This window comes from Varroa destructor, unplaced genomic scaffold (genome assembly GCF_002443255.2).
Source record: "Varroa destructor unplaced genomic scaffold, Vdes_3.0 BEIS01000005.1, whole genome shotgun sequence".
Taxonomy (NCBI): Eukaryota; Metazoa; Arthropoda; class Arachnida; order Mesostigmata; family Varroidae; genus Varroa; species Varroa destructor.
The window spans coordinates 38,396,513-38,419,520 of NW_019211458.1; the positions used below are offsets into that span (position 1 = coordinate 38,396,513).

General features: G+C 40.6%; 1 protein-coding gene and 1 long non-coding RNA gene across 23 annotated transcripts in view; one reads left to right on the forward strand and one right to left on the reverse strand.

The window, feature by feature from the left end:
* The window catches only part of Culd (CUB and LDLa domain), a 162,181-nt gene extending 147,246 nt beyond the window's left edge, over window positions 1-14,935 (forward strand). For 16 of the 18 annotated variants that reach the window (XM_086989521.1, XM_086989522.1, XM_086989524.1 and 13 more), the window contains 8 exons: window positions 4,872-4,949; window positions 7,104-7,329; window positions 8,422-8,627; window positions 10,548-10,741; window positions 10,995-11,196; window positions 11,386-11,544; window positions 11,674-13,597; window positions 14,637-14,935. In XM_086989521.1, coding sequence (XP_086845647.1) covers window positions 4,872-4,949; window positions 7,104-7,329; window positions 8,422-8,627; window positions 10,548-10,741; window positions 10,995-11,196; window positions 11,386-11,544; window positions 11,674-13,597; window positions 14,637-14,778 — 3,131 coding nt within the window. In that variant the 3' untranslated portion in view covers window positions 14,779-14,935. Of the gene's footprint in view, window positions 1-4,871; window positions 4,950-7,103; window positions 7,330-8,421; window positions 8,628-10,547; window positions 10,742-10,994; window positions 11,197-11,385; window positions 11,545-11,673; window positions 13,598-14,578 lie in introns of all 18 variants that reach the window. The other 2 variants (XM_086989531.1, XM_086989530.1) reach the window with 2 other exon arrangements.
* Window positions 1,500-22,217, reverse strand: LOC147755658 (uncharacterized). 5 transcript variants are annotated; one of them, XR_015327925.1, is made up of 5 exons: window positions 21,928-22,217; window positions 21,215-21,302; window positions 16,729-16,905; window positions 16,208-16,280; window positions 1,500-3,864 (listed from the first exon to the last, which is right to left on the reverse strand). It is a non-coding gene; the product is annotated as an uncharacterized LOC147755658 (long non-coding RNA). The 5 variants fall into 5 exon arrangements; XR_015327923.1 differs by having other exon boundaries at window positions 21,495-22,217; XR_015327926.1 differs by lacking the exon at window positions 21,215-21,302.
* Window positions 22,218-23,008: the final 791 nt, after the last annotated feature.

The following is a 23,008-nucleotide window of genomic DNA, read 5'->3' on the forward strand; positions in this document are numbered from 1 at the left end:
TTGCCTGGCCTTCTAACGAAATACGTTTTTTTCCGTCTTCCAGCTACAGCTTAGTTTGTAAATTTTTCACGTCAGTTCAGTACCTACGGCCCCTAGAGCTACCATTGAAAATCAACAATTGAAACAAATCTTGCCTCTTATGTATATAATGCATGTAATGCTAGCATATGGCGAGACCAGAACCCTGGCTAAAATCGGCCGGCTGCAGCCCACACTCACCATCGATAGTCCGGCGGCTTTCACTTGCTCTGCAGATACAACAGCCTTCGGACCGCCAATAACGCCTTTCACAGCGGCATCAGCAAGAGACGAGTCAGTAACAGCATTGCGACCTTTTAATCTACGTTCGTACGTACCATATCGCGTTCGGCCTCAAGCTTTTTATTCCGTTTTGTGACGCTGAGCAGTCGCGGCAGCCGTAGCCTACTACTTTCACTACTACTATGACTGCTCATAAAGACGGAAATTAAGCAGAGCCTGTTGCTGTTCCTTTTCTTTTTCGTTGCTGTCTGTTAACGTTGTCGTTTTACTGCTGCTACCATTATTGTTGTTGTCGTCGTCGTCGTCGTCGTCGCTGAATCGATGCCGACAAACGCTGCCCCGCACCGTATTGTCTGAACTTCTTGGTGCTGCTGATATTGGGTACAGTCAGTGGTGAGCGCCGGCTTCGCTTGTGAAATTGTTCGCGCCACGTAAAACAAACGCCGTGCGACTGATGAGGACAGAACAAACAGAAACCCAGCAGATCTCGGCGGACCGCAGGAAGCGCTTTTGCGAAACAGTCTGTTGATGCGTTTTCGTGCCCGCGCTACATACTTAACCGTCGCTGTTTCTTTATTACTGGCCACCTCACCACGACTAGGTCCGCCAGCAGCCGAGAGGAACACGGCAATCAGAACGACCGACTATGCCATGGCTTTACTAATGACGCGACATGTCCGTTCCTTCGTCCGCGTACTGCTTATCTGTATTGGACGATTTTGATTTGGTCAGCCGGTGGTACAGCCTGGCCCATTGGGTTCTATCCCAGTCGCGGCTAACTGGATGGCGATGTGAAGGCGATGGACGGGTGCGGTGAAGATTCACTGAAGGGAAGACGGAACGGGAAAAGATCAAGTAGAACGAAACTGGCTGGCTGGTTGACGGGTAGGAAAAGGCGATAAAAAAATAATTGTCATTTATGAGATTCTTGCTATCGATGTTGAATCTGAGAACCATCATTATATTAGCATAGCTAGGAAATGAACTAACCAGCAAGAAGGCCTTCGCGTATAATAAAAAAAAAAACAAAAGTTTACGTACAATGATATAATGAGATTAATGGTCGAAATAAAGTTAGGTTCGAACTTGGCAAAACTTGTTCTCTTCTTGTTTAGCCATATAGAATAGGACAATATAAATAATAAAAGCATGTACGTATGAGCTGATATTTTTGTTAAATCAGAGGAATGATTGTCTTCTAGCGCATATTTTCATTGCTGACTTAATAAATACTCTGAGTGCTTAAGTTTCTTACGGTTTAATAAAACCTATTGTGCCCATTTACTCTCTATTACTCGATTACGGACTAAGAGAACAGGCACAGATAGGGCTTGAAAGCTACAGTTGACCAAATTTCGATTTAAAGCGTCGAGGTACTGCTTGTATCGAGGATTTTTTCAACGCTGCACTGACGTTTACGTCATACAAATTCATCACTCGACTACCATCTTTCATACGTTGACATTGACTAGCCATAGCTGGGCCTCTTCTTCATTAAAACGAGATGTGTCTTCACACTACTGAAAGCATATACGGGTGTCGATTGAGTTGTCCTGACGGCAAGCGAAAAGCTTTGGATGAATTAATTGACTGAGATTAGAATTTCTACGTTACGTTATTACGTTGATCACTCTCAGTAGTCAGAATAGCAATGAAAATCGCCAGTCAATTATATTTAAGTGAAAATATAAATAAATAAAATATGTGTCTGTTACACACAGGATACTGAAATAGGTTGGGTAAAGCTCATCGAAACGTTTTATAAAATCTATAGGATTCGTAAAAACAATCATGCTGAAGCTTTATGGTGTATTCGATTATAGCTCCACCACGACCCTTGTATCGATCTGTAATTTAAATTGACGAGTACCACAAATATACTTACTCAAGGACCTGTATACGTGTTTTTACGGTTATTTAACGTAATTTATACACGAACCCAAAGAAAGGAATGCCGAAGCGAGTCCTGTTTATCCGCACGCAGCACTTACGAATGTCTGTATCGAACGCCGGAAGGTCTTCTTTCTAGAAATCGATGCTTCTTCTATTCAAATATGTTATCGTATTTTTAATTTATTTTGGTCATCGCTTATTGATTGTGCTTGCCCCGAAAGTGAATGCGGCAAAATTAGCTGTTTTACCACGCCATAATTACGATAATCTCTTGATTCTATGTAATATTTTTTTAAACTTTTCCGCCCCTTTACTCTTCCTTCCTTCTAAATATTGACAGGTGCATATCTATATCTCTTTGGGCTCTGTTTGGCTTCGGGCTATTAAGCCGCCGAAATGTATCTGTTTGTCTACCCTCGTGCTTTCTTTGTCTTGTTAATGTTCGGGTCTTATTTGAATTTTTAACCCAATGAAATTTGAAGTCGAAGCATGAAGTGGAATCGAACATCAATGTTCGATGTTCAGACCAAATTCATGGTTTACTTAATCGTTTTATAAATACCCCAGCAACACAGGGGTAAACAGGTCTTTCTTGTACATCATCCCTTCTGACAAAATTTCGACTAGTGAGGAAAACGTTCCAGCCCCTAGACTAGCAAGGCCTCTGGCGAAGCATAGATTAGGAAATGTTGCAGATGTCAACGATCGAGCGGTGATCACACAGTAAGTTACGAGGAAGCTGTTCTTCCTATAGATAGCTTCTAAACGTTTCTTCGAAAAAATGCAATAACTACGAACATTGATAGGCTTGCCGTTTTTTGAAATAGGTGTATCGAAAGAAGTGTTGATAATAATGATTGAGCGACAAATATAATAGTGACGCACACACGTTCCTATGCACCTATAACGCTGAAGTATCCGTTCTTATATTATATCTACCTAGACCTAGGTACTGAGGCAATTACAATACTTCTAACATAAACAATTGTAAAGGGACCAGTTGATTGGATTTCATTGATTCAGTGGTTCGTTCATCAGTTCGACGTGGCTGTAAGCTGCCGCACTGCCACCTTATTGTATTAACGCTCTAATGTTGTTGTTTGGTACAGTTGATAGCAACGCTCGTGAGAAAACCTGAGTTTCATTATGAAGACTAGAACACTGCTGCTGATTGATGAGGAGTCTGAAGAGTATGGCGTAGTTATTGGATTATTATATATAGAGTATTATAGTCTTCTTATTGCGTATTCAGTACCTTTAAGTGTACGTTAGTGTCTCCGTTAATTATCGACTGGCTATCGACTGTTTATCTTTGCGATATACCATGGAACTCTTACTAGAGACTATTTCCAAAAACGAATTTTAATAATAGTTCCGAAAATATATTTGCCATTCTCGTTCCTGTATGTATTAAACTCCAAACACATTATCTTTCTTGGTATTGGACAACGATAATTTCTAATAGAATTAATTTTCTTCCGAACACAAGTCAACCTGCTCCCAGACGACGAGCATTTCACACCCGTTAGTAACCAAATACAACCCCTGTAAGTGGTACCAGCAGCCAGAAAAGCATGAATCTGTGTCAAAAAGCAAAGTTTATCATCTGCCTGTTGTGGTGTTGTTTACGCCTGAAGAGTGAGCGTCCAGTTCTTCTTCGTCATTCTTTAAAGTGCTTCGCCTTCAGAAATGCGTCCATTTACGTAACTCCTGTAAAACACAAATGATAAATTTGTCATATCATACATTTCGCAATTACCCGATCTGTGTTCAGTCGCTGTTTTCTAAGTCCGAGCTTTAAATCCCAAATCTTTCCTGCTATATATAATATATAGAGGACCTTTTTCATATATTAAAAATAACGAAAATGTCTTTAAAAAGATTTTCAACTGACAGAATTAGCTCACATCCGGCCGATAGTGCCGTCCTACCGTAATGCTGCACATTGCTTTGTTCTTAAACCTGTGCGTGCGCATCTATCTAGTAAACACGTTATAATTCGCTCTGATTGAACGATGAGACCAATTTTTGAATTCGACCTTGTTCAAAGGCATCCTCAATCTATGTACGTCTGTTAAACGCCCGTCGATGACAAGCTGACTACGAATATCGCTGAGACATCAACTAGAGTCCAACGAAAAGACCAATCGATTCTACATTATGGTCTACATATGTGTATTTTGATGTAAAGGACTGTTTCAGATCACCCTGCTAGTCCTATTGATTACGAATGCTCCGTTATTCCAGCAACGTCATAGGGACGAATTGGGTTAAGACTAATTCTTATGCATATATATATATATATATATATATATATATAGAGATATCTCTATATAAATGCATCTATATAATATATATAAATTCTAGTAATAATCGCACATTCGTAAACTTATCTGCACTTGATTCCTAACAACGACAAAGATATACAAATATATAGAGATGCGCACAAATTATGTTACATCTGATGTACTCTTGAACAGATTACGTAATGGTAGGTTCATCTAAAAATATCTGTGACAAACCCTGAATACCTGCATGTCTAATTGAATCATTTATAGAAATTGCAATTGATACGTAGATCTGAAGCTATACTTACGCATGCTAGCAAGCGTACAACTTTAAAACAAGTTATATATTGATTTTTTTTTAAATGTTATCATGGGTAACTCCCTCTCAGCGCGGTATCCTCTAATCGATTCTATGATTGGCCTTTTCAGATGCTCTGTGCTGTGTACTATTCCTTATGTCCTTTGTCGCGTCATCGGACAATAGCGTTCTCGCTCGACCTGATGGGGGTAAGGACAATTAATATAGAGAAGCATTGGCAAACACAGTTTTTCCCGTGGAAAATCCTCTTTCGAAAAACCCTATTGTGATGTCGAGTATCACTTTCACTAAGCACACGTCTCGTTCTTGACACCGACCACATGGATAATGCGTTGATCATCGCGCTTCGACATCTTGTTTACCGAAACTTGTATGACTCATATGTAAAACCATAAAGCTCAAAGCAGTCGAACCGTGTTCGATTTGAATAATGTTAAGATGCTATTCATCGATCTATAGGGCGTAGCTTTCTCTTTTTTCATAATCATTAGTAACGTTACTAACAGACTATCTGCCAATGCTGGCATACTTTTAGCGACATAGCGATGAAACTAGGCCTACGATTATGTCTATGGATACATAAGCCTTAAACATGTCACCTACAAACAGGAATCTATTGTCTACTGCTTAGGTTAGAATTCAAAAACGCCACGTTTGATTTGTACTTGTAAGATCCCTTCAAAGAATTAGATGAGTGTGTAGGAATGGGTTTCAATTGCATTTTATAGTAATTCCTATTAAACAATATTGAAATCACAATCATTTATGCATCACCTGATAAGGTTGTCTGATCGATAACCAGTCCAGTTGGCGCGTAAGGGTCTTAAACCTAGTTTTACTACAGACATACGTCACAACTGCAGATCATCGTCAACGGGTTCAATATTTGGAAAGCAATAGGCACTCCAAAGGTGAATTCCCATTCCGCTTTCATCTATATTTTATAGTGAACTGAGCTCAACCGCTCAGAGAAGCCCACAGATACGCCGATACGCTTCTTAACCCATTTCACCTTCTTCATAGGAGCATGCGTCTTTCTAACAAACTTCTCGCTGAGCAGTTACGAAGCCGCGAGTTTCCAACGCAAAGCTGTTTGGGAGTTGTCTATTGAATTTTGTGGGTCATATTCTAACCTGCTTTGAATGTAAACGGATCGCAACCGAGAACGGGTTAAGGCCGTGAAATACGAACTATTTCGTATAAATGCGCGAATGGGTCTCGTGGGCATTTTGCGAAATCAGGATACGGAATGTAAACTTTTGCCGCAAATCTCCAGCACAGAACAGCGCCCTTAGACATTTAGGTTTTAAAAACGGGACCATGTGTAGATCTTATGCAATATAGTAATTTATTTATTTGCCTACCCAGTCTTGCAGTGAATTTGGCAGAAAATCAAAACCATAAAAGAAGCACAATATAAAACATGTTATTTTTAGCATTCGACTAAGTGCCGAAAAAAACGACACCTTTCGTTTATTTTCGCAAAGTGTAGGCCCAAAAAATATTGAGTTGCTAACCTACGTGTTACAAAACGTACATACAACGTGCGTTTTATGAAGAGGTCAATATTTTACGCACGTGCTATGATGTGTGTGGTTTATGTATTCATTGTTAATTGCGCTTTGGATTGTTATTTTTTATACAAAGCGTCTTAAAATCGATTTCGCCGGTTAGCTCAGTCGGTTTGTTGCATTTGTAACTGTAGGCGTAACACCTAAGTGTCGCTGGAAACCTTAGCCGAGGCGTCCGTATGGATGGCGTAAACAGCTCGTACGAGCTCGACGGCATTAAAAGCAGTGCAAAAAAAAGGACCCTGGTTGACATTCACTAGTCCCTAGCCAGTCGAAGGAACTTCAACAAACAGCAGCTTAAAGAGGCGCTTCTTTGGCAACCGGCTATTTCACCTAGTGATTCTCTTCCGTTTGATAGATGCGAGTTTTCTATGAATCGATTAGTTGAAGGCTAGAAACGTTATCGTTCGGGGAACAACAACCGGCTTGGACGCTAGCCATTTCTATTTGAAGTAATATCTTAATGCAAAAAAAATGCTAGCACCGTTCAAACCTAAAGTAATGCAAAGGTGATTGCTTTTATCACTAAATAGTTTTTCGGCAGCACTTTATTTTCCTGCAATAGATAGAGCCTTAAGAAGAACACCCGAGGATTGGTGTGGTAGTCATTCATAACTGCAATGATTAGGTGTTACGAGGCCCGTCTTTTACGATGATGATACCCATTGAAAACTGTCAAATCACACCTGCTGCCTATACTCGAAGTGCGGACATTTAAATATGGCGGCAGCGTATGAATATTTTATTCAAGATTTATTTTCTGATTTGCAGATCTCTGTACGTGGATGAACGGTCGAAAATACTACATTGCTGTGGGCGAAACCGGAAGTATTTCCGCTGGAAATGTGACATCCCAGAGTGTGCCGCTAAATGATACCTGGTCACCTCGTATTCCGCAGAGATGTTCCATTGAGCTGATCACATGCCCTAGCTGTCACTTCGAGGTCTCTGTGAGCTATCTTAATATACCGACCTGTAGCACTAATGGAAAATGTCGGTAAGTGTTGCCCTTTTCATATATGGCAATACACATTTAAATATATGAATCTTGTTGACTTCAAATGTTCGTAGTATTTAAATAAAGACTACTATTAGATACTGGAATAGAGCTTAGTATCAGATTTTCAACGGGGTATCATGATTCACCTAATGATGGATGGCGCATTCCGTGTAGTCCGACTCCAGATAAGGTAACTCAACGTGGCCTGTCACGATGCCTATCGGTGTTCTGTCCATCAACCTGCCTCTGCTGGTCTTTATGGTAAATTAAAGCAAGCATTGCGGAAAGGATAGTGGATGACATTGTTGAAAGATATAGATAGACGTTTGTGTAAAAGTACGTGATCTCAGTAACGCAGCCCATAAACAAGACTTGTCTGTGACACTTGTTGACTTTCTGATTTGACGACGCGGGGCAGTAACGCAACAATATTTGGCCCGTGATAAATAGCATGCGAGCACCCTCTTCTCGGCAACTGCAAAGGGACAACAACCACAATACCGGGCAGATCTGTCCTCTAAAGTTGGCCTATTAGACGCGCTGCATCCATTTACATCTATCATGTAACATTTCGAAATCAGTTTGTCCTTCGATCTACTTATTGAGATGGCTGCCCGTGCTGTCTAAACGTTACCCTTAAAATAGGCAGAGCAGTATTCGAAGCTTTGTTCTCTATAAGTATGCTTGGACTTTAAATGTCGTCAGGTTTGCATTTCTGTAGCGTATCCTCAACATGGGAATAGAATACTAAATAAAAATATATCAGAATCGAATCTAGACTCGATGAAACCTGAAGAAGTAGAGCTTAAGAAAAAAAATGGCTTTTGATCTCTTCGAGCCAAACAGACATTTCCCTTGGTCCACAAATACAAGCAAGCGAAAATCCTACTTAAAACATGTAGTCTCGAAGTGTTATATGATTACAAAAAAAAGTTCCAGAATAACATGGCTTTACTGCTAGTCAGTTGTCCGCCATTATCGTTACCAACTTGGTAGCAATTGACAAAGCTGTTGCCATATCCATTTTTCCTCATAGCTACTAGATCGAACGATTTTTTAACCGAATTGCAAAAATCATCAACCTTTCAGCTGTGACTACGTGTGGGTAAAGGAGCCAACGATTGGACGACTCGGTGAGGAGCTTTGTGGTGTACGTCGTAATGAATCGGGGATGAATGGAAGTGGGGCTGGAACCACTGGGCTGGTATTCGAGTCTTTGCGAAAGCTCCTTTCGATCGATTTTCTCTACTCTTACTCCTATACAGATGCGTTTAGCCTCCAAGTAACGGCAAAAAGTAAGTAGAAATGCGGCTCTAGTCGATATTTCGAACTCTTATAAGGAGTGCTATAATCAACAATATAGTCTTATAGGACCTAATTGGTGGACAAAAAAATCGCATGCCTGTTACACAGCCAATAGCATTCCTAACAGGACAAACATGTTCATAGATAGAACAATGCATTTATAGATAGGCATTTGGATACATTATAACTACAGCTGTTCATTGCTAAAAGTAAATACATCATCGATCCATGTACGTCTCTCGTGTGCCGTAGTTACTGTTATACTGGTATACTGAGAATCAGGTAACTTCAGGCTTTCGCTTGGACGAACTTGCGTCAACTTTGTTCACCGTAAGTTATATACGCTGTCAGCTTTGCGGTGTCTCCACGATGGAGCCCAAATATAAGTGACAAATAAATATGTATTTATATATAAAATCTCTATAAAATAATGCCGTTGCGTAGCGACTGTACACTTAAAAGCGGGGTCTCTCTGTACTCGAAGATATCGAAGGCTGAACTGTTGTACTGCTGAACTGGAGGGTCGCGAACAAATTAAGAGGACACAGTATATACCGAATTTTTCGGCACTTACATTACCGAGTTAGGAGACTCCTCTTTTTAATACATTTTACTTGAATACATATACGAATGTTTTATATTAGCCAAACTCAGTGTTGCTTGACTCCTGGGAACAACTGTCGACGAAGGCATTATATATATATAATTTTGTTCGACAGTTTGCCTAGTAAGAGTGGTGACTCCTAATTTTTCCTAAGTTTCTTTTTTTTCTCTCTTAAAAAAATTCCTAAATGACTTCGTCGTACTGTTCATTGAATCAATAGTCTGTGTCTGAAGTCGATATTTTCTGTATTTGCGATTGTAACAAGGTATTATCAAAATGGCAATTTCTACATAAACATGCTTTTCAGTAACGGATAAAAACAAAATAGGCTTTGATCCTAAGCGTTGGCGAACGATTGCTATGGTTAAACTCTTCTAATACGGTTTTCGCTGTGCCGCATCCAACAATCGTACTATTCAGATGATTACTTATCTTCATTTTGTTATTGATAGACATCAACATATCGGAGGAAGACTTCATCCCCCATTTGAAATGTTTATCATGCTTGCCACCATCTATACGTACGTTAAATATAAATTAGCAGATGTAGAGCACGAAAAAGGACTGTGACTTGACGGCATTGGTGAGGTAAACGTTCACCCTCACGTTGATACTGACGCTGATACCATTGACCACTAGCAATTTGTTCTTCATTGATTATACGGGGCGACACAAATGCGGGATTCATATTTACCGTTCGTTCGACTTTAAGCCGTACGCGTGTCGCCAGCGCACAGCATAACGACGTGATACTCTGCTTTTTCGGACTCGAAGTGAACGTATTTCGGGGACGTACTAAGTAAAAGCGAATAGGAATGATATTGCCACTGTATGATTTCCGTTGTGCTAGTAATAATGATTGTAATAATAGCACAATAAGGCAGATCATGTTCGATTGTTGGGAGTAGTTTATCTGACCCCTCTATTTGACAGCCAATCATGGCGATCGTAGGTTTGGCAAATTATTCCGCTAATCGACAGTCTAAGCTATGCAACGTGTGTTAGTAACAGAACATCGAACGATTCTGAACTTTTTTCTTTGTATTTTTACGAGCTGAACGACAAAGTATGAAGCAGAATAATGATTGATTATATTGTTTTGGCTTTTAAAAGAAAAATGTTTTAGAAAATGTCTGATTGGATTTTACGGTCATTTAGTAGTATATATACAAGTTGATTGTGATCCGTAATAGTGTATCTTCTATTTACGTTAATCTATCAGTAAATCTGGGTGAAGCATTCAAAGGCGTGCTCGGATAGTAGCGTCTTATCTCGTGTGTGTCTAACGAAATGGGGCTGTACATAGGTAACGTGTATGTGTTGAGAGGACAAGCGGACTATTACCAAGGAGGCTCATCAGGATATATAGAGTCGCCTCATTTCCCCGTGGTCTATCCATCCGATTATAGTGTTGAGTATCAACTAGTCAACGTCGACCCCAGAGGATACGTACAGCTGGTATTTACCGATTTCCAGCTATCTCCCTGGTCATACATTGAGGTGAGCTGATAAGCCAGTCTGTATCAGCAAAAAGTTGATTTTTAAATTGCATTATATAAAAAGTATATGAACAGACCCCATAAATCGCTCCTGTTGACTTTTACCGAACGATTAAATCGATTCAATCGAACATTTTCTTCTATTCAAATGCAGTATTGCAAGCAAATTATACCTTTGCCTAAGACACTCTTTACACGCTATAAATACTCAAGTGTTTATATATTATGTTTATATATGTTTGTAAAATATTCAGGTTCTCAACACGAATGGAAGTCGGATCGATGTCTACAATGGAAACACTTTCCGGCCTCCGATCATAGTGTCCGCAGGGCAAAACCTGACAGTCAAATTTCGCGCAAACGATGAATACGCCAATGCAGGTTTTCGCGCCAAATACACATTCGTGAATTATCCGGACAAGTATTGGTTTAACAAACCCAATACAGACTGTGGAGGTAAAGAATTTTCCATGCCGCTAACAGCGAAATGTGTAATGCAGGTGCTACATGGGTATGTTATACTAATAATCTCTTTATCACCTTGCTGTAAAGAAACAGTTACTATGATTTTTAATCCCTGCCAACCAAACCAGTGTCCTAATAATGGCTTGTGTTGACTAACGACGAATCGTTCTATAATAACAGGTATTGTAGATGATACGGGGGGCGCTATCACCATGATGAACATGGTAGCACAAACTGGAACATCAAGAGCGTACGATTGCGTCTGGCTTGTGAAGAGCTCAGCCAGAGAGACACCTGAAAGTCAAATATCAATAAGGGTTGCGCAATTCGAAGAAATGGGTATGTAAGCCTTTTGTTATTTCCAATTAGATCTCCGTATCTAAGCTGGGCTATAAAAATTTTTTGGTATCCGCTTTGAAAATACACGACAAAACTGAATGTAACAAAACGATCTGGCTTCATTCCTAGGTCCCCAGTCGACTCTCGAGATTAAGCAAGGGCTTGTATCTGTGGCCTACCCGCTGGTGACTCTCAACAGCCATCAGACAACGAAAAATCAACAACATGCACAAGAATACACGATTCCAGCCTCGTCAGGTTTCTACATTCGATTAAAAGGATCTTTTACAAATCGCTCACGTCTTGCCGTTGTATATTCGGTGTTCACCTTCGACTCCGCTTGCAACGAAACCAGTCAGTTTATGTGTGCAAACCGTCGGTGTCTTCATCCGGCCATTCACTGTGACGGGTTCAATCATTGCGGTGACGGTAGCGACGAAGTGGGATGCGACGGGAAAGTTGTATTCGAGAAGCGACTGAGTGATGAGAAGAAACAGGCTAAGGAGGTTATGCAGTGGTGGTCGAACCTGACGCCAAACTACCACTTCCCTAAACAGGACTCTACCGAAGCTGGTAATGGCACAAATACTCTCATTTTGTTAACCTCTCTTGCCGGTCTCGGCATGTTCATCTTGACTACGATACTGATCCTCATTAAACTTCGGAAACAGCGACAGATTGAAGCGCTCAACCGGGAAGCGCTACGAAGCATATCGGAGGTTGGAGACGGCCGGCGAATTTATCCTGGGGATATTCCGCTATTTGACCCACCGCCGACATACGATGACGTCTGCAAATTCTATATGCCGCCGCCACCAGCGTATTCTACAATTGACGAAAGTTCGCCGACGCTGGCTCGTCTAAATACCGGCCTTCCGGGCGTCGAAAACGCAGGCTTCACAATGATCTCTGAAAGTCCACCGCCTACATATCGTGAGGCTACCCACAAAAATAACCGCATCCTCCGAGTAATTTTGCCCTCCAGCTCAGCAGAACGCCGCCACCACCGGCGGCACAAGAGCTCCCCAGCGAAGGCGCACTCCGCTCATAGACGTACTGCATTGCGTGCACGACGGAGTCTCGCAGCTCTGCTTAATGACGAACGACGCAGGCGAAAACCATGCCAGTGCCAGGGCGCCTGTTCGTGCCCTAGCAGTTCATCGTCAACGGGCCACGTGTCACCATCTTCGCCACCACGTTATCAGGACACCCGACCGCGACCCCGTCCACCCGTAGTTCCTATGCACGTGCCCCAGGATTCACTAAGTTCTATCAGCTCTTTTGGTTCTACGCTTCCTGAACCGCCCAAACTCGTTGTCAAGGAGATCGCCTCCACCGGAGCGTCTTGCTCATCTGCATCGGCGTCTTCCTCCGCACTGTCTCCGCACATTATCACCAACAACGAGACGACCGGTCATATTGAAGCGCCGCCACCTGAAGAAGGATCAGGCCACATGTTTCGAATGCCACGAACCTCACATCGCCCGCCCAGGCCAAGACAGCAGGTGCAATCCACCTCAGTTACTCCTCCAATAGCCCCACCGCCATCGACTAATCAAAGAGGAACAATTACCTCTGCCGCTTCATCCGCAGTGAGCTCATCATCAGCGCGTCCCTCAAGCGCATTGAGGACCGCGGCAGGTAACCGCGACCGGGCATCGCAACAACAACAGCAGCAGCAGCAGCAGCATCTTCAGGACAAGCGCAAAAGTCCGAAACGCGCACCAATAATGCCTTTAAACAGCCGTCTACTGGCGTTCGAGCTTGACAGAATTGGGCCAGTGGACGCGGTGACGGCAGGTGCGTCGTCGGCTGTCACGGGGTCGTCACGCATTCGTACTGGAGCTTTACTGGCCGCAGGAGGAGGAGGGGGGGGAGAAGGAGCAGCAACAACAGGTGTTTCGAACGGTACAAGCGGTTCAAACACTACTACTGGTGCTGCCAGCAGGCCGGCGGAAGCTGGTGCCAAAGAGAGGCGTGAACGGGACGGATTCGCAGGAAAAGTCAGCGTCATCCATGGCAGTGTAGCACCAAAGCAGCAACAACAGCTCAAGTAATTTATTATGATTTTTTTCTATTCAAAGATGGGGAAGAAAGCTTCGAAGCAGACGAAGGCTGAGAAAAAGCGAGTCTTCATTGTTAATAGGAATATGATACAGGTAGAGCAAGCGCGTACCGGTCACGTATATTTACACCTTTCGGCGTGAACGGCAATGAGTAGACTTTACTACAGCTGAACGAAAATGATTAGCGTTGTTGACTAATTGAAATGAACAGTAACGGCGCGATATATAGGTGAAATAAAAGAAAAAAAAAAAAGGGTCAATGAAGGTAGTCGCATCCAGGAGAACACCGTGTGCGATACTTCTCAAATTGTGGTTGTGGAAAACAATACGAGATATAAGACGGACAAACACAACCCCGGTGGGGGAGTCATGTGAAGATGAGATTATCACTATAGGTGTGCGTTAATCGTTTTGATTAACGGAAAGAAGCAAATGTGACGCGAACGACATATTTGCGTTGTATCATTTGTAATTGTTCTAGGGTACGCTCCTAATCGAAGAAAGTGTTATAGCTAAACAAAAAAAGGTGACCCTGTAGAAACATTTTTTAGGCTTCAGAAAATAGCGAATAATTTTCGTTATGTGCTTGCATATTACTTAAATAGAGATCGAACTCAAGCCATATGGGCTGATTACGGCAAAGCATTTACCTGAGAACGGAGAAAACCAAATCTCAAATTGTCAAGGTACAGTTCCTCGAACCGATTATAGATTTACCCAGTAACATTTTACAAGATCTGAGCCGAACTCGGCTTGAAATCAATCCGCTTTGTACTGTACATAGCAAATATGTGCATATACCTGTTATTCTATGAATGTACGAGGATATAGGTAAATGTCTGGAGATTGGCTGTCTATTAGGACTACACAAACTATCGAATGAAAGCGAAATCTAAAAAAATCATTACATAAATACTGGATTCTTTATATATATATATAAAGTAAATTGAGTATATATTATTTTACAGGTAAAACTTGATCGTAGAATGTATCTCAAGAGTTTTTCTGTTCAATTCCTCCTTGCAGTCATAAAAAAGAGCATCTGTGCATAAATAAATGGATAGTCAGAAGCGTGGATACGAACGGACCGTGCGTGAAAAATGCAAGCGGCAGCACCATGCCATACACATATGTGCAGATGATTGATGTGAACTCTATTTTTAACTGATTGTGTGTACACATATGGGTGGGTTTCATGTGCAAATGAGATGAATGATTGCAAGTGCTCGCTGTCTTAAGCCAAATAATTAATTGTATAGACGTTTTTGTACATAAGAGAAAAATAATTTTTCTGTAAATAAATGGCCTTTGAAGAGGACAACATACGCAGCCGTTTTTCTTTATATTTTGTTTTGCAGCGTAACTGTGTTGTCTGAAACTGTACTTACATGTATGTACACGCAAATATGGATCGCTGATAAAATCCGGTAAGGCAAACAGTCGGTCCGGCAATTCCGGAACACTCGAAGACAAACGTTTTTCGTGCTCCATATACATCTATACATAAATGCATTTTTTTTTTTTCGATTATTTCTAAATTTTATTTTGTCATACCTGTTTAATACTCTCCCGAGAAGGAATCTGATCATTTAAAAGAAAAATTTATATTGATCATAAAATTACGATCAGATTACGTATTTAGGCTAAGATCTGCACGGGTCATTGAATGTTGGGGTTGGGGTCACCTTATTGTAACGACTCTAATGCCAACGGTGGGACATTGGAAACCTTAATTTTGTTATGGAAGTAAAAAGTTTTTGACACAGACGAGAAAACAAATGCGATAAGCTCACAGGATAACTATATAAATACGATAATGTAACATCTGAATCATGGTAACTGAAGAAGGAAACGTATTGATTTAGAAAACGTCGTCTAATTATTAAAGTAGGGTAATTAGATTATCGTTATTATTATTATTATTATTATTATGTGTTATCTAATTACGAAATGTAAGTAACGAAATCTAGAAAGACTACAACGTATCAGCTTGAATAACTGCAACTGGTACGAGAACAGCTACGACAAATTAGGAATTATCCAAAGTATATGCTAAATTCTCCAGGTTAGATCAATAGAAACCGCAGGTTTCCATTGTGTATTATGTAGCATGCGAAAAATGAACGCTTTTTGCAACCAAATTGGACGAATGTTGTACAAACGTCGCTGCCCTCCTGGGACAATGAAGACAACTAATAGAACATTACATTTTAATTGTTTCGTTTAGTGTTCTAAAGCAATAATCTATAAATAATACTAATCGTTTTAATATGTTTTCTGGTAAAAAAAAAAAACATGATTATCTGTGCTGCTTCAAAGATCCAGTTTTGGTATTAGAAGTGCGGAACAGTAAAATTCATATTGGGGCCTACACATCATTTTCAAACAATTTCCCTAAGATCCCATATATGCAAAACTATATCTTAGTCGATGCAATATACTTTGTTACATTCGTCCTTTAGGGAGCCTCAGCTCCTCCGCAGCAATAAAATCAGTCCTGTCAATTAGTCCTATAGCATCTAGAGATGCCTGCAGGCAAAGTTATGACTCGAATAAGCTGATCTATCATCACTTACTTCAATCAAACCGCTACACACCTGCGTTAACGATGTAGCCGTTGACATAACTGTATGGCGTTCAAATCAGACAGAGACGAACGGCTGAAAACCACTAAAGGAAAACAGAGCAAATAGAAAAAAATAGTCATTTTGATCGGCAGCAAGTCGATCAATGGCTTTCGAAACCTGCTCTGACACACTTTCCCTATCCTCTGCCGAAACAAACTTTCACCGTTGGTCCTCTTTCCCTGGAGTACTTTACCGCATGGCTTTAGTGATTTCGCTCATGATTTAAGCAATCAAAGCCAATGCTACATACAAAGCACGTCATGATGCATGATGCAAAAATCAACCACATTACACTCTAAACAAGTGGGCCATAAATTACTGATCAGGTAACGAATATTATAGAACTTCAACACAAGGCTTGTGTACAATGGAGTACCTAATAAGATGCAATCGATCTCCTCAATATTAGATTAGGTGATTTATCGATTCCAAAAATCATTTTGGGACACCGTACGGTGCTCAATAAAACCTCAAAAAAAAAGTTACCGCACCGTTGGCAAAGGTAGACATTTTGCTCCCTTGCTTGCTTCCAACGAGACAGGCTTTTCAGTTCGGTGAGAAAATTCTTCCAAGACAGATCTTCACAGCCAGTCAAATTACAAGAAGCAGCAACGTGCTATCGTCGATGTTCAAAGCAATTTTGCCCTCGTGATAAATTCAATATTTTCCTAAGGAGAAACTATAACGTGTTAGTTGCTGAAAACTGCCGGTGCATAGTAAGTATGTCTGTCATGATGTCATCTACTTTCACACGATTCGTCTACTTTAACATCACTTATTCCTCAATATTAAGCTTTTTCTGCACCTTCGCTTCGTCTGCTGTTTTATGGTAGACTGCAGATGTTCTAATAATAATAACGCAGTTCACTTCACTCACGAATTATTTTTATTCGACTGATTCGTTTTGTAAGTAGAGCATGACTCTCTTATAGATATACTCGCTCTACGCAATGGCCCCCCTGAACAAAGAGAAGCAATGGCTATGTTGAGTTTTCTTTCAACTTGCAAATCGCTATCGCGGTCAGGGAAACAGTGCTTGACAGGCGTCTTATTCATGCTTTTAAAACTCGATAGTGGTAATCTCTGAGGGCAAAGTTTACTAGGAAAAAAACTGAACGGCCCTTTAAACCGAACGGTGAGACCGTTAATCGCAAATCTAGTGATTTTATGTCCATTTGATTTGTCAGGGCATCTGTAAATGCTATCCAGAGATAGAAGGTTCGTACTGTGTGTAGCAGGATAACCTGAACCCGTACGATAGATCCGACTTACATGAGCTCATAAACAGTCATCTATAAATGGGACGACGGTGTTCAAGGTACTAGCTCTGCATAAATAACGATTAAGAGGGGGCATTTTTTTGTAGATCAAAAGGGGGTGCGATTAACGGATAGTCCTGCGATCAGTTGTTTACGGCCGCATACGAAGTAATACAGCTAAATTAAGTGACATATTCAAACGCCCCATGAACAAAACAGAATTTATTGGGTTACTTGCATAGGAGTGTCACGCATCTGCTTCCGTTTACGACACATCATAACTTCACAATTGCAGGGTAACTTCGTAAGTGTACATTTCGCGTACTATAGTAGTCGTGCACTATAAAGTTCATTCCACCATGCCTTTTCAATACATCAAATCATATGGTCTCTCAATGTATTAAGTAAGTATAGGCACGTCTAACGCTATATGGGTAACGACTATATGTCACCAGTATATAATCGTCGTGCACTATAAAGAGATAATGCGCTGTCTGTTCGCAATCCCTGGTACACTGTAATGTTTGTGTCATCCCAACTTCTCGATCGGGTATCCATGAAATTAATCCAATCCAAAAACGACCGTGAAAACAGTATGTCATAAACAACACTCTTATTCTGGGCGCTATTGGCAATAAGGATAGAAAGTGCCGCTGTTCAATGCTAAACGTGTGACATAAGAACTGCGGTGCAGACAAAATGCCTGACTGTAGCAATTTTTGACTTTATTCCGTTATCATTTTGAAACGCCCAGTTCATACGGGATCACGCGAGCCGGGTATGTTCCAACATACATACTAAATCGCTGACGTACGGCTCAAAAACCCTCAATTAACTCTCACGAATCTTCCAGGCATGCGAACGATTCCCGTTTGTGATTTCGAAGCCGTGAGATTATCCGCAACATTGTAGACCTATTGTAACCGCGACGCCCGCTTTACTAGCTCTACCGGAACCGTTCCTCGGCTGTTAAAATCGTATCCATCGATGCACGCCCACAAGCATCTCAACATCTTCTGAGACCGTCGAGTGAAAAAAACAGAAGTTTCACTGGGGATGCTCATTACACAAAAGGAACCACCATAAAGTTGCTTTGCCCATTATTTTACCCATGCCCAAATTAATTAAAGATCTTCATCCTACATCTTTTAAATTCGTAAAATAAAATTAAAAAAAAAAAAAGAAATTAAGCGAACACTTTCAAACGGTTCAATGACCTTTTTCATCCTGTATAGTACGCGTGCGTCGGGCGTTTCTCTAGTGAAGGTTGGTCGATGGTTGTGCGAACATTTTCGAAGAAACGTATCGAATAGACTAGCGCGCCATATTCAAGCTACGAAGAGTGATAATTACTTTTGTTTGGCTTGTCGAAATTGCTGCCCGTTTCAACAACGTAGTCAACTTCGGTAGCAGTTGATTGCCTATTCCTGTCTAACAGTGACGGCAAACGATGACGAATATTTTGGAAAAAATTTGTAATCAATCAACGATTTGGCACAAGACCGACTTTTGCCGTCATTATTAGTACAGGCTTTATCGGATGACGATTTTAGGACATTTATCGTAACACGCCGATCTGCGATCAAAGTAAAAAAACGAGAAAAAAATATCATCGCAGACTAAACCCCAAAATTGTAGCAACACGCTATAGTCGTACGAACGAACTCTCAAAATATTCACCCGTCTCATAAACAGCAGCAATGTTTGACATATTTGCATAGCATTTTAACGTTGACTCGATACACGGAAAACAGAGTTATGGCGCTCTGATTATTCGAAACGGCTGTATATATATATATATATATATATATATATATATATATATATATTGGATCGGAAAGTTGTGTCTATGTGTATCGTTTTATAAACACATGCAAGTATAATTTAATGGATACTGAGTGGCCGAACAAACGTTCTAATTATTTAATTATTACCATGTATACATGTTGCTTTCGACTGTTTAAAAGAACATTAACTGGGAAATGTTTTGGATTTTACCACTTCATTCCTAATCAGTCTCGGACCAGCCGGATCAGATCGGACGTTAATGTACTTCAGACAGCTACTCTCGTATCAATGAATGTACAGGATTAGTAACTCTGTAGCTGGACGCTGTTGTTAAAGTGCGTCGTCCAGAGAATTCTACGAAGTGTACCTAAGGACGTTCGAATGAGCGTACGTGAGTAGGCCTTCTCTGGATAGACTTATTGCAAAGAATGCATAGGCCCATTATAGTAAATTTTTCTTGTAATTCGGTTATCAGGGAGTGTCAGAACCGACGTTCAGGGCGTAAAGTTGTGCACTTTTTCAAGTTACAGCATCATGCGGCTATCGACTATAAAGTGAGCTTCTCTCGTGGGGCTAAGCAAGGGTACGTATCACAAGATTATATTCATATAACAGTAGTTACGATCGTGAGAATGATACCAGCGGTACATTTTCCATTACTAAATTACGTCATGTGTACCGCAAAATGTATAGATTTGCATCCTAAATAACTTGTTTTGCAGGTCGCAGTTTGAGAAAATTCTGACTAGCTTCAAGTTATTGTAACGTCTTGCGTAGGGTTTTTGGTCGGCTTCTATAAGTTTGCAGTACAGTTTTGGCAATAATGTATAACAGATCACATTGTCTGTGTGTCTTCGTTTTCGATCCTGCGAGTTACGCATTGCTCAATATTGGCAGATTTGGGCCTATTTAGCTTGCACTAGTGCGCGGGTGATGTTTTGGTTCGCTGTGTCAGTCATCTACGATTTTCAAACGCTGTCCAAGAAGACGAATTGGTGATAAACGCTTAGAAGTATATATACTTATAACGTGAATCTCATAGGCCGCTGGCCAGCGGCCTCTTACCTGGGATACGAATATTTCCATCTCAGTTACAAAATAGCAAAAGCGGTTCGATTCGGCCTTAGGTGGTATATTCGTTACTAGCCCTAGGGCTTCGGACGTTTGAACTCAATATCGAAAGGGCTCACTCTGGCCTGGAGTCGTTCGATCTTTATCCGACTCGAACCGTTTACGACTCAAACATAAGGGCATTGGCATTGAGCTGTTGCGTCGTCATCCTTTCAGGTCATAAACTAGTTTTGAGCTGTGTTTTTATACTCATTTATATCGACAATCCATCGTTTTATAGCTGTTCTAACAACTATTTATGTTTTAGAACAACGCGAGTTAGCACGACCAGTTATTATAAAGTGCCATTGATCGAGTCTAGTAAGTGTGCTACCGTGCACTAACAATAAATCTCATATAAACTGGCCTTCTAAATCGAAACCTCTTTCATTAAACGGAACACTGATATATCCTTAGCTCCTACTGCTAGGGGGTCAAACCTTAAGGGCGTCCCTAATATATGTTACCTGCATCCTATCTTATGCGATCACTATATATATATATATATATATATATATATATACATGCTATTCAATAAAAACAAATCAAAGTCCAAACTAATCTACGTGGCGTGCCGAAGCGAAGGTTAGCGATCGGTTTCTAACCCTACGCCCTATTGTGCCATCAACAATAGATTTTAACGTAATTCAGCTATGACCTCTAGCCGTTGATGCTACATCAATGCTGGCTGGTAAATCACAACTCTTGCAATTATGTTGTCGCTTATTATAAGCTGTGTGCGTATTTGTTTCTTTTCAGCTGCTTGTGAGTCCCAATAGCTGCCGGCTTTGGTCAACGGATTTACTAGTAACGAACTCACCTGTCGTGGTTTGGCGATGGCGTCATTTTTGGGTAGTGACAGTTCATCTAGCTTAGCACGGTATAAGTAGCAGGGAGCCTAAAATTATCTTTTATTTTATACAAATTCATTCTGTGATTAGGCTTACGTCAAATAACTGCATCAGTCTCCTACTTCGTACTGCTAGCACTATTCGTATAAACAATATGCATATACGCTTACAGAAAACCCAATAAGCACTCAAGGAAAAACGAGTACTTATATTTTTCTGTTTTAGAACACCCTGAGTAATTGGATTTACCTGAAACTTCGCTGCGGTTTTTCAGAGGGTTGCCGCTGGCGCATTGATTCTACTATATAGTTGCTAACTTTTACCTCCGACGACGGGTCATATGAACAGATAGGCCCACACACATATTGAGCTTTAGCAGCATATAAGACTGGGTATTCTTAGCTGCCGGCTTCGGCCAATCTCACCTATCCCGTCCAACGTTCACAGAATTTTGACACTTTCTTAAAACTATTATTTCATCTGCATATAATAAATGGTTTTGCAGTAGAAACCTAACCGGATTAAATCGTTATACGTCAAAACAAATCTAGGCATATTATAGTTCTGGGCTAAAATTCTATCGGCTTACAAAGGGCTGATCACAACGTGTGTAAATAAAGGAAGTTCTCTCATTAAATTAACGACTCGGCGTAGACAATTTTGGGATAGCAAAAACACTTACAGAAGGTAGTTCAGTCACAATAACAACAGCGCATTAGAATAGAACATGTCTACCCGTGTCTAGTCAAACAGATGAAACCTGCTGGTACTTCGCAAGCGGCCAGAGGCTGCACTACATGGCCTATAGTTTAGGGTAATCATAATATTATAAGATGAAAACATCTCGCTACGGAAGCCAGTGTTATCATTCAAATCAATAGATGATAGCAGCAAAGTTTACTCTACGGAACGCCCATCAGAGCAATACATTGTGTATTGACCAGAGGGGCAGAACTTTTCAACACCTATGGTTAGAGGCGAAATTATGCATTCAGTGTGGACTTTCGTGCAATTTAGATATTAATTGTAAATATAATCATTCATATTGAGTTTCCTTCGCTAAAGACGAGACGTTCTTCAGTAATTATATCTCGTGCTGAAAGGAGAGAGATATCCCGAGCGCTGACTTCTAGAATTTTCCAACGCAAGCTACTTGTAAGCGTCGTGATGAATTAACCGGTTATCTATTGCAATTAATACAAATATATAGTTGTGCTTTGCGAGACGCCCCCTACCGGCACGCCTGTACGTGCTTTCATTGAGAATGACATATTGTACAGGACAGGGGTGCTACAATACGTTTCTCTAGCACGGCCTTTGTGCTAAAAAATAGTCCAAAGTGGCTTAATTATGCATTGCTATGTAAGGACCCGCCACTTATAACACAGTTTGTCATTTTCCTGTAACACATTATGCATCTCAAATAGTCATCAGGAACACTGTTTACCAAATCCCTAGGCTAGTATATAAGCAAGAGACTAGATGCGAGCCCGTTAACCCGGACGCACGTCAGTGCATCCTGGCCAGTCTTATAATTCTCTAACAAATAAAAATTTTAGCACCAGCTGTAACATTCAATGTGTATCAGCCGCTTAGAAGTTAATTCGTAAGACGATATAAAATGATATGCTGGTAAAAAAAATGTCTCAAAAAATCTTGTAATTACAGCCTTCTTTATATATGTTAAATGTAGCCCTACAAACGTATCTACAATGGAAATATTGCAATACAAATAAAAAGCAATACGTATTAAAAAGATAAAA